We start from the raw sequence: 11,045 nt of genomic DNA, 5'->3' as shown, positions 1-11,045 counted from the left end.
CCCTCCCCCGCGCATGTTCCTGGCCCTTTCCTCTCTGAGGGGCAGCAGGAAGTGAGGAGAAAGGGCCGGGGCGGGAGGCGGGAGCCGGTGGGAGGGATGGGGTTTATCAAGCTGCCGGCTGGCTGCCCGGAGGGCAGCAGCTGGTGCGAGTAGCTTGTCTGGAGACTTACCCCGGGAAGGAGGGAGGCCGCCGACCTACTGGGCCGACGGACTCCCACACAGGTGAGCCCAGGGCAGACGACTGGTCTGCACCCTGGTACATGCGCTCGCAGCAGCGCTCCCTGCCTCTCCTCCCAGTCGCGCGGGCGGGGAATGGGCTGGCCATACAGACCCGGGCCCTTTGGGGAGCTGAGGATCCCAGGGGAGCGGATCTAAGACGAGGCAAGGAATACTCCCCCCATTCCAGCTCCAAGCCTGCTCCCCAGAGGGAGGGGCTTACAGGACCAAAGGACTTAGGATACTGGGCAGAGGCCCAGGGGAAACCCTCTGGCCGGGCCGGCTTTCTCTGCCATCTGTCCAGGAACTTCTGCAAGGGTGGCAGCTTCCTCAGAGTTGAAAGGAAGCCTTGGGGGCTCCCACAGGCCCCCCCAGAGACTGGACAGGAGGCGATGGGAGCCCAGGGATTGGCCTGTGCCTGATGCAGGTCGGGGGCAGGGGGACGCCCTATCCCCAGGGCCCGCTGGGCTTAATGGCCCCAGCCGGGCGGGCCTAGCTGCGACCCACAGCTCGTGTTGCCCGGACAACCACTGCCTCCACGCAGCCCTGGAAGAGCTAAGACGCGGGTGCTAGGCCCCCTCCCCAAGTCTGGCAGGGGGCGGGAATTCCCTTCAGACCAGGGTCGGGGGAAGGGAGCCCTGATCCGTAGGGGGCGGCACATTACTGTCCTGCGAGACCAGAGGTCGGCTCTGGTCACCGTCCCCCTTTCCATACAAAGGGGCCCCAGGACTGGAGACTACGCTCAGGGATGCTGAGCCAGATTCACTACTACCCCCGGCCAAGGCCTCGGGGTCCCACAGCACCTCCTTCTGGCCGGGTGACGGAACGCCACCTCCTTTATTCCCTCCCCGACCCCCGTCCTTTATGCTGTCCCTTTAAGCGGCTGGCCGCGTCGCAGAGCAGCGAGGACTGTACCACCGGCCGCAGGCTGCGGGGGGGAATTTGGGGCTGACTGGCCCTCACGGCTGAGACTCCACAAGAAAGCCCCATTTGGAGGGGTCTCACGGTTCCAGATTGATGATCACATTCCTCGGCAGAGGATCTGGGGACCTTGGAGCCCAAAACGCAGCACTGGCTACCCGAAAGTCAGGCACACCTTTTCGACCCCGCCGCAAATCCTGCGCAGGGCCCGCCTCCGCGCTGAATTCTTAAAGGGCCCGCGGGCTGGGGGGGGCGGAGCCAGTAGAGGCGCCGAACCGGGGCAGTGCCTGGTGGAGCGGCCGGAGCGGGCCGGGCTGGGGCGGGGATGGCGATGGCCATGGCGCAGGTCCCGGCGGCTCCCTGCGCGAGGTGAGGGAGGGCAGTGCGAGCCTGGCGGCTCTCTCCGCGGGCTCTGTTCTGAGCTCCCAGGGAGGCGGCCCAGGACCCCCCCCAACTCTGGGCCGGGTTGAGCCCCCACGTGCGGGGCGGGGGCGGGGTCCCGGACAAAGGCCAGGTGGAGTGGGCTTTACCCCGGACCGCTTGGCCCGCGGGCGCGATCATTTCTGGTAGCTGTAGAGGGAAATGCCGGTCTGCCAGCGCCACCGTGGGAGATCCACCACCCCTTTGTCCCCGCGGGGCCTCCACCAAGCTTGGGAGAGTGTCTTCGCTGAGACAAAGTCTATTGGCCTCGCTCTGCTGCTGGGCGGGTGCAAAAAAAGATACCAGCTCTGGGGCTGTTACAGCTTCCTAGCTGCTTCATCAGCTGTGCCTTGCCTTACCCAAATGCTATGGTTTCTCAGGACCAAGAGTACTTCACAGGGTAGAGTGGGCCTCGGTTTGGGGCTCTCAGAAACCTTGTCCTGGGTGGTATTCAGCCATGTGTGAGTCTCTGGGCAGTGAGTCTACAGCTCAATTCGTCCAGTTCTCAGAGGGGTCACAGACCTAACAAGTTCCTGCCCAGCCGTAGGCTACCTGCTTCAGGAAGGAGCCCTGGCAGTGAGTTCCTGCGCCTCAGTGGTCTGTGGTCTCTCAGACCTGTTATAGCCAATAACAGGGTCTGAACAACCCTGGGCACGGTGCCCTACACAGCATGGGCTTTGGGAGTATGGATGGGTTTGGGGTGGACACCTCCAGGATTCTATAGACTGATTTGCTGTCTCCCACCTTTCCCCCAGTTCCTGAGCTAGTGCCAGGCAGGTGACACTGTCTTCCTGCAGCCCCCAGCATGTGGGCAGGCCTGGGCCCTGCCGTCACACTGGCCCTGTTGTTGGCGGTGGCATGGGCCACGGAGCTGAAGCCCACAGCACCACCCATCTTCACAGGCCGGCCCTTTGTGGTAGCATGGGATGTGCCCACACAAGACTGTGGCCCACGCCACAAGGTTCCACTGGACCCAAAGGACATGAAGGCCTTTGATGTGCAGGCCTCACCTAATGAGGGTTTCGTGAACCAGAACATCACCATCTTCTACCGTGACCGGCTGGGCATGTATCCACACTTCGATTCGGTGGCGAGGTCTGTGCATGGTGGTGTGCCACAGAATGGCAGCCTCTGGGTACACCTGGAGATGCTAAAGGGACATGTGGAACGCTACATTCGTACACAGGAGCCTGCAGGGCTGGCAGTCATCGACTGGGAGGACTGGCGGCCAGTGTGGGTACGCAACTGGCAGGACAAGGACGTGTACCGCCGATTATCACGCCAGTTGGTGGCCAGTCGCCACCCTGACTGGCCACCAGACCGCATAGTGAAGCAGGCGCAGTATGAGTTTGAGTTTGCTGCACGCCAGTTCATGCTGGAGACACTGCGATTTGTCAAGGCATTTCGGCCTCGGCATCTGTGGGGCTTCTACCTCTTCCCCGACTGTTACAACCATGATTATGTGCAGAACTGGGAGACCTATACAGGCCGCTGCCCTGATGTTGAGGTCTCCCGAAATGACCAGCTGGCCTGGCTGTGGGCCGAGAGCACGGCCCTCTTCCCCTCTGTATACCTGGAAGAGACACTCGCTTCCTCCACACATGGCCGCAACTTTGTCAGCTTCCGTGTTCAGGAGGCCCTTCGCGTGGCTCACACCCACCATGCCAACCATGCACTCCCGGTCTACGTCTTCACGAGGCCCACCTATAGCCGCGGACTCACAGGGCTTAGCGAGGTATGTGCCTCCCAGGGCCCTGCCTTCGTCCTTGGGAAACCACTGCAGGCCTCCTGCCCCCAAGCTTACTGGCTACTCTACATCTCCTCACCTCATTATCTCTGTAACCCTATGAAAGGGTGGCATTGTTATCTCCATTTTGTGGATACAAAAATTGAGGGCCAGAGATGCTGAGAAATTTACCCAGAACTTCCCAGCAAATCCAGGCAGAGCAGGGACTTGGGCCTAGCATTCTGACTTTGCGGTCCATCCTGATAGGTACATACTAGGCTCAAGTGGGCCCTTGGCTTGGGAATGGGAGGCCAGAAGTGGGGGTGGAAACAGCTTAAACATTTAAGGAGAAAGTGAAACAGCTGCTGCCTAGGGGTGAGAAGGAGAGGACTGGGCTGGGGGGAGGTTAGCAGGTCTGAACAGGCTAGGGCCTGCCCACACTGTCTGTCCTTCTCACCCTGTGGTCTCAGTATTCCCCAGTGACCATCTCCTCCCCACGCAGATGGATCTCATCTCCACCATTGGCGAGAGTGCAGCCCTGGGTGCAGCTGGTGTCATCCTCTGGGGTGATGCGGGGTACACCACCAGCATGGTAAGTAAGACCCACCCAGCCTACTGGAGCTGAGTCTGCAGGGACAGGCAGAGCGTCTGTGCCGCAAACCTCAAAGTGGTCCCCTCATCTGTCCCCCACCCAAGGAGCCCCAGTCCCAACAGAGAAGACACAGTCCCTCCCCTTCTCCCAGGAAGGGGGATTTGCTGTCCTGACCAGCTGTTGAGTTCCACCCTGCCCCATCTGCCCTGCTGGGTTCCAGTCCCTGCCCCCACCCCCTTCTTAGAAGGAATAGGAACAGTGAGGGTTCAGGCATGCGTGCGTGCGTGTGTGTGTGTGTGTGTGCATTGTTAAAAGAAGGTACAGTCACCACAGTGTAAACAGAGTTTCCATCTGGGCCTGTGGGCTGAGACAGCTGACCCTGATCCCTGACCTCTGCCCCCAGGAGACCTGCCAGTACCTCAAGGATTACCTGACCCGGTTGCTGGTACCCTACGTCGTCAATGTGTCCTGGGCTGCCCAGTATTGCAGCTGGGCCCAGTGCCATGGCCACGGGCGCTGTGTGCGCCGTGACCCCAGTGCTAATACCTTTCTGCACCTCAGTGCCAGCAGCTTCCGCCTAGTGCCTAGCCACGCACCTGGTGAGCCGCAGCTGCGACCAGAGGGGGAACTCAGTTGGGCCGACCGCAACCACCTGCAGACGCACTTTCGCTGCCAGTGCTACTTAGGCTGGGGCGGCGAGCAATGCCAGTGGGACCGCAGGCGGGCAGCTGGGGGTGCCAGTGGGGCCTGGTCTGGGTCCCACCTCACCAGCCTGCTGGCTGTGGCCACCCTGGCCCTCACCTGGACTTTGTAAGGGTCTCTCACGCAGCTGTCAGGCAAGCTGGCCTCTGCCACAAGGGCTCTGCTAGGCATGTAGGAGCCCACAAGGGGTGGACAAACCAGAGTCTGAAGGGGCAGAACCCCCTGGGATGCCCAGTAGGGTGTCCGTACCAGCTCCCACCCCCTGTTCTAAGGGGGAGGGACAGTCCTGTGGGAGGCCCCTTCTCTCCCTGCCAGAGAGGAAGAGGGGCACAGCTGGGCCGGGGAGGACCTGACCCTACTCCCCTGCCCGTGAATAGTTTATTATTATTATTTTGGGGTCTCTTTTGTAAATTAAATATGAAACAACTGCTTCCTTGCTTGGACTGTCTGTGCCTGGGCCAGGGCATGTGAGAGAGATTTCAGGGTCTTCCATATAAGGTTTGAGCTCAGTTCTGTCTCTGTGAGACTCTCTGCTGGCGACTTCTCATCTGTAAAATGCATTCACTGGGATCTGCAGGCCAGAGCTTCCCACTCTAGCTGTCCTGCTAGGGCAGGGGCCACTGGGAGTGGAGGGACTCACAGTCTACCCCAACACCAAGGACCTTGCTTTATCCATATTGATTGGAAAGCAGTTGGGTACAACCTTCTGTGAGGGATGGGGCTCATTGTGCTTCTCCTACTTGGTACTGTATCCCCAGCTGGGCTGGTGCCAGTCGCCTCGCCTTGCCCACCCAAGGAGAAAGGGGAAAGCGGATGTTTGATCTTCCCTGGCTGGGCAGGTAGCCAGATCACTCCTCCCTGCTGTTCTCACAGGCAAGGGCGGCTCCTCCACTCCCCAGTCCCAAGGACAGTGGACTTCAGCCACACGCACTTCTCCCCATCTAGCTCAGAGTCCTCCACTGGGTATGGTCAGGGGGAGGCAAGCAGGGCATTGGGATCTGAATCATGAGGTCCAGTCCCTGTCCCACTGCAGAGATGCATGATGGGGTGAGGGGGAGGCATCCTCAACAGTCAGCCCTGTAATGGCCATGGGAGAGCATAGCTTGTCCCCAGCTGTCCCAGGGGAGAGAAGTAGCAGCCAGAGCTGTCATACCAGCTCTGACCTGCTTCACTTCCTCTGCTTCTGAAGTGAGTTATTCTGGGTGGGGCCCTGCCCCTCCCCTCAACCCTGCCCCTCCCCTCAGCCATTGGACCCACACCTGGATTCCTCCTGTCCCTATCAGTGATGACTGATCCCCTGCCCTCAGATAATACCGGCTTGAGATGCACTCAAGAAACTGTCGAGCAGTGAGGAGGGCACCCCAGCCACAAGGACTCGGGAAGTAGCCTCAAGGAAGTGCTTTCTACATTGAGGTTGGGTTGGGTTTTTTTTTTGGGTGGGGGGGGCGCACCATGCACGGCACATGGGATCTTAGTTCCCCGACCAGGGATCGAACCACTGCCCCCTGCAGTGGAAGCACGGTTTCCTAACTCCTGGACTGCCAGGGAAGTCCCTACATTGAGAGTCCCTACACTGAGTTTTGAAAGGTGGGGGGGAAACTTGATGCTGGGAACAAAGCATGGGCAAAGGCTGGAGGAAGACAGAACACAAATGGAGACAGAGTTTGAGGCTTGGGTGTGACAGAGGGTTATGCTGCAGGTGGCCCTCGAGTGGCACCAGGCCTGATTTTGTCTGATGATAGTGACTATCTTACCTGGTCAGTGAACACACTGAACACACACATGTTGCCGGGCTGGGCTGGGTGCTGGGGATGCACCCATGAACCACACCAGCAAAGACTGCCATCCTCAGGGGTATGACGGCATAAAGGGAGATGCACTTTGGATGCCAAGGCCAAGTCAGATGTTGGACAGTGGAGAGTGCTCCCCAGAGGCATACAGGCAAGGGGATTGTGTGGTTAGAGCCTGGAGAAGCAATCCTCACCAAATCGATATTGATTCAGGTTGTAAAGTGATCCTTCATCCCTCTGGCTGCTGATGGCAGAGAATAGAGAGGGTGGTAGCACTGGGAGGGAGATGTCAAATCACATGGTGGGGGTAGGGGAGGGGTCCTGGCTGCTTGTGACCAAGGTGGGGAGAGGCCGGCTGGAGAGTAGATTCAGGTGTCGATCAATAAGGCCATAAGATGATGGAGCCAGCAGAGGGAGGGCAAGGAAGGAGGAGCTGTGACCTATCTCCCCAACACCTGTGACTTCCCCTACCCAACTGTGACCCCACACACAGCTGTGACCTCCCCTACATAGATGTGACCCATGCATACCTGTTAGCTACCCTGCCCACATCTGTAACCTGCCAACACACAGGTTATCCAGACATACCTGTGACCTGACCCACGCAGCTGTGACCTGGCTATGAGCTCAGGTTCAGACTGGGCTGTTCAGTGCTTTCACCTGGGCCAGGAACATGATGTTTCCTTCACCCCACTCTGGCAGGCAAGCCTGGGCCTGAGCACCTAGCAGGTCTCAGTTGCTAGCGTCTGAATCAGCAAACAAGCAAAATCACGAAGGAATGAACAAGCGCGTCTTCACTGATACACTCATGCTCATACCCGTGGTCACACAAACATGGGGTCTCATGGTCATAAAACAGCGTCTCACACACACCAAGTCCCAGGCACTGGGTCCCACACTTGCACATACACACTACTGGAGTTTGTGGAGAGTCCCAAATGTCCACTAACTGGAGCTTTACACAGACACAGTCACTGATCCAGCACATATACAAAGGGTGACAACGCAGCCCTGACTTCAGGAACACAGTTCCTTTCAGACACAGGTCCCTAAAGGGGGGATGATTTATCCACTAGGCACTGTAGGCACAGGGCCACAATACTTATACGGGCCCACAAAAATGTTTTAATTTTAATCTTTTTTAATCAGAAGAAAAAATACAGGAATAATGAATATGAAATAATGAATTCAGTCTGGATTATATCTGTACTTATGCCAGTATAGTCGTTAAATATATATTTTTTTAAATATGTATATTTTTGGCCGCGCAGCATGTGGGATCTTAGTTCCCCGACCAGGGATCGAACCCGTGTCCCCTGCAGTGGAAGCACAGAGTCCTAACCGTTCCCTTAAAATGTTTTTTTGAGGAATGGGTCCACAAAGGTGAAAGTGCCTAGGGCCCATAGGTGTCATAATGCAGGCACGTGGGGAAGGCACCCAGACTCCAGTATCACACCCAGTCGGATCTGCCACCCAGACGGCACCCATGCACTGCCTCCATCCCCACACCATCCCAAGTAAAGCCACAAAGTCCAGCCCCAGTGCTGACGGAGTGGAAGGGGCCACTTCCGGCCTAGCCCCACCTCCTACCAAGGGCACTTTGCTAGGAGTGCAGAGGTGGCTCTGCTGTCTGGCCCAGCCCTCTAACTCAGGGCCCGCCCCTCAGCCCGCCCCCAGACTGGGTGGGGTGACCCCTACAAAAGCTCAGGGTTTCTAGCAGCGGCTTCTTCCTCCAAGAGTCTCGGTGCAGCTGAGGCCAGAGTTAAGGAACAGAATCTTGCTGAGCCCTGCACAGGCCCTCACCCTGAGGTCAGGAAGTTTGGAGAATGAGGCCTTTCAGCCCTGAGGTCAGCAGGGACAAGTGGGCAGATTGGCGGGTGTACAGGAGGGCTGGGCTGACCTTTCCTGCGTCACTGAGCATGCCCTCCTGCATGGGTGGCCAGGATTCCTGGGGGAAGAGACAGGGAAGCCCCCGCCTCCGTCAGTCGGCCAGCCTGGGGGCTGAGGGCCTGGCTCTCAGCCACTCTTCTCAAGACAGATGTCATGGCTTCTGTGGCCCTTGGGGAAAGGGGGCGGGCAAGCCAGGACAAGACCTGTGGGAGACAGAGGGCAGAGGTCGGCCCAAGAGGCAACTCGGATGTGCCCTCAAGTGGCCATGTTCCCCTCAATGCCTCTCCTTTGCCCTCTGACTTCTCCGAACCCTGCAGGTCAATATTTACCTGAAGCCAGAACAGAGGTGGATTAATAAGGGACTTGGCCTGCCTGCCCTCAGTAGGGGTCAGGGAGTTCAAGGCCTGCTTTCAGCTCTGCTTCCCCTGGCCAGGTTTCTCTAGACCTGCCCTGTGCCACGGCAGCCCACCTGCTTCCCATCTGCACCCTCTTCCTGAACTTGCTCTGCATGGCCAAAGGCTCCAGGGACCCCCTGGTACCCAACCGGCCCTTCGCCACCATCTGGAATGCAAACACCCAGTGGTGTCTAGAGAGGCATGGCGTGGACGTGGATGTCAGTGTCTTTGATGTGGTGGCCAACCCGGGGCAGACCTTCCGCGGCCCTGACATGACCATTTTCTACAGCTCCCAGCTGGGCACCTACCCTTACTACACACCTGCTGGGGAACCCGTATTCGGTGGCCTGCCCCAGAATGCCAGCCTGGCTGTCCACCTGGCCCGCGCGTTCCAGGACATCCTGGCTGCCATGCCTGCATCCAACTTCTCAGGGCTGGCAGTTATTGACTGGGAGGCATGGCGCCCACGCTGGGCCTTCAACTGGGACACCAAGGACATTTACCGGCAGCGCTCACGGGCACTGGTACAGGGGCAGCACCCTGACTGGCCAGCTCCTTGGGTGGAGGCAGCAGCTCAGGACCAGTTCGAGGGGGCTGCGCGGGCCTGGATGGCAGGCACCCTCAGGCTGGGACAAGCACTGCAGCCTCGTGGCCTCTGGGGCTTCTATGGCTTCCCTGATTGCTATAACTATGACTTTAAAAATCCCAACTACACTGGCCAGTGCCCACCAGGCATCCGTGCCGAGAATGACCAGCTGGGGTGGCTGTGGGGCCAGAGCCGTGCCCTCTACCCCAGCATCTACCTGCCCGCAGCACTGGAGGGCACGAAGAAGGCACGGATGTTTGTGCAGCACCGTGTGGGTGAGGCATTCCGTTTGGCCGTGGGTGCAGGGTACCCTGATCTGCCAGTGCTGCCCTACGTCCAGATCTTCTACGACATGACTAACCGCTTTCTGCCCCTGGTGAGTCTCCTGTGACCCGGCCCACCTTGTAACCTACATTGTCAGGCATTAGTCCAGTAAGTGAGGCCACATAGCCCTGGGGCACTTTAGCCTTGGGACACTTTCATCCATTCCCTCTCACATTCCTTGAGCACCTACTGTGTGCCAAGTTCTGTGCTAGGCACAGACAATTCAGCATTCTTCAGAAAGAAATCATCCCTGCCTGCATGGCACTCACAGGCTAGAGTAAGGGCAGGCTTGCCTCTGGCCACCACAGCTAGAGCAGGCTATGAATTATTTGTCCCATGCAATAGTGTTACAGCAGGCTGCTGTGGGGACGGAGGGAGGCCCCACAGAGCTATGCTGTCCTTTCACCAGGAGGAGCTGGAGCACAGCCTGGGGGAGAGTGCAGCCCAGGGGGCAGCAGGAGTGGTGCTCTGGGTGAGCTGGGAGAACACAAGAACCAAGGTGAGCTCAAGCCCAGGATGGGGGTGAGGGTGGCGGCAGGAGTGGGGCTTTCAGGCTGACTGGGGAGACCCTGGCCCACCCTTAACCCCTGCAGTCCTGGTTGACCAGCAGGTGAGTGCCTCAATGCCCTAGGTGGACCCGTGCATGGCCGTGGTGTCCTGACGCTCCCCCTCCCACCTAGGAATCCTGCCAGGCCATCAAGGAGTATGTTGACACGACACTGGGGCCCTTCATCCTGAATGTGACCAGTGGGGCTCTTCTGTGCAGTCAAGTCCTGTGCTCTGGCCATGGCCGTTGTGCTCGGCGCCCCAGTCACCCCGAGGCCCGCCTCATCCTCAGCCCCACCAGTTTCTCCATCGAGTCCACGCCTGGTGGTGGGCCTCTGACCCTCCGAGGTGCCCTCTCACTCAAGGATCGGTTGGCTGTGGAGTTCAAATGTCGCTGCTACTGTGGGTGGACGGGAACATGGTGTGAGCAGTGGGGCATGTGGTGATTGGCACATGCACACATTGAGTACCTAATGCAATCTGGACCTGGCTACAGCTTTCTCAAGTACAGGCACAGTCACATGAGTCATGGTCACAGTCAGAAGTACACTCAGGCATTGTCATGAGCATATGCTAGCCCATTCACACCTGCTTACAGACCAAGATAGTTGCATAAGGAGTTAGAGCCTTGGGCACCCACCCAGCAGAGTTAAAAATATTTCCTCCAGAGACATTGAGCCAGTCTTTAAACTGCAGCAATCACAAGAACTGACGCTCTGGACTTCCCTGGCGGTCCAGTGGTTAAGACTCCGTGCTTCTACTGCAGGGGGCGGGGGTTCGATCCCTGGTCAGGGAACTAAGATCCCGCATGCTGAAAGAAAGAAAGGGAGGGAGGGAGGAAGGAAGGAAGGAAGGAAGAGCTGACATTCACTGGGTGCCTACTTTTTCCGAGTCCTGTGCTAGGCATTTTAAGTACTCTAACTTAATTGTGCAATCC

General features: G+C 58.4%; 2 protein-coding genes across 3 annotated transcripts; both read left to right on the top strand.

Moving 5' to 3' along the window:
- HYAL2 (hyaluronidase 2) lies at window positions 1-5,225 on the top strand. Of its 2 annotated transcripts, none has more exons than XM_022573046.3 (4): window positions 1-222; window positions 2,313-3,292; window positions 3,786-3,875; window positions 4,279-5,224. In XM_022573046.3, exons 2-4 carry the CDS (start codon window positions 2,363-2,365, stop codon window positions 4,687-4,689), a joined length of 1,431 nt encoding a protein of 476 aa, XP_022428754.1. In that variant the 5' UTR covers window positions 1-222; window positions 2,313-2,362; the 3' UTR covers window positions 4,690-5,224. The 2 variants fall into 2 exon arrangements, with proteins under 2 accessions (XP_022428754.1, XP_022428753.1); XM_022573045.2 differs by lacking the exon at window positions 1-222 and adding an exon at window positions 1,430-1,506 and having other exon boundaries at window positions 4,279-5,225.
- A 2,863-nt stretch (window positions 5,226-8,088) lies between these two features.
- On the top strand, window positions 8,089-10,764 carry HYAL1 (hyaluronidase 1). Its single transcript, XM_022573048.3, has 4 exons — window positions 8,089-8,214; window positions 8,691-9,614; window positions 9,972-10,061; window positions 10,243-10,764. Exons 1-4 carry the CDS (start codon window positions 8,194-8,196, stop codon window positions 10,552-10,554), a joined length of 1,347 nt encoding a protein of 448 aa, XP_022428756.1. The 5' UTR covers window positions 8,089-8,193; the 3' UTR covers window positions 10,555-10,764.
- Window positions 10,765-11,045: the final 281 nt, after the last annotated feature.

This window comes from Delphinapterus leucas, chromosome 10 (assembly GCF_059928025.1).
Source record: "Delphinapterus leucas isolate spDelLeu-1000000601 "Yukka" chromosome 10, BTC_Dleu_Yukka2, whole genome shotgun sequence".
Classification (NCBI taxonomy): domain Eukaryota; kingdom Metazoa; phylum Chordata; class Mammalia; order Artiodactyla; family Monodontidae; genus Delphinapterus; species Delphinapterus leucas.
This window is presented reverse-complemented; position numbering and strand designations above follow the sequence as displayed.

Bases quoted from the DNA above. Each gene is read 5' to 3' on its own strand.
- HYAL2 (XM_022573045.2), top strand. From the start codon at position 2,363: ATGTGGGCAGGCCTGGGCCCTGCCGTCACACTGGCCCTGTTGTTGGCG. The intron at 3,293-3,785 runs GTATGTGCCTCC...CTCCCCACGCAG, and splicing joins GACTCACAGGGCTTAGCGAG to ATGGATCTCATCTCCACCAT. The intron at 3,876-4,278 runs GTAAGTAAGACC...CTCTGCCCCCAG, and splicing joins CGGGGTACACCACCAGCATG to GAGACCTGCCAGTACCTCAA.
- HYAL1 (XM_022573048.3), top strand. From the start codon at position 8,194: ATGAGGCCTTTCAGCCCTGAG. The intron at 9,615-9,971 runs GTGAGTCTCCTG...TCCTTTCACCAG, and splicing joins CTAACCGCTTTCTGCCCCTG to GAGGAGCTGGAGCACAGCCT. The intron at 10,062-10,242 runs GTGAGCTCAAGC...CCTCCCACCTAG, and splicing joins GGGAGAACACAAGAACCAAG to GAATCCTGCCAGGCCATCAA.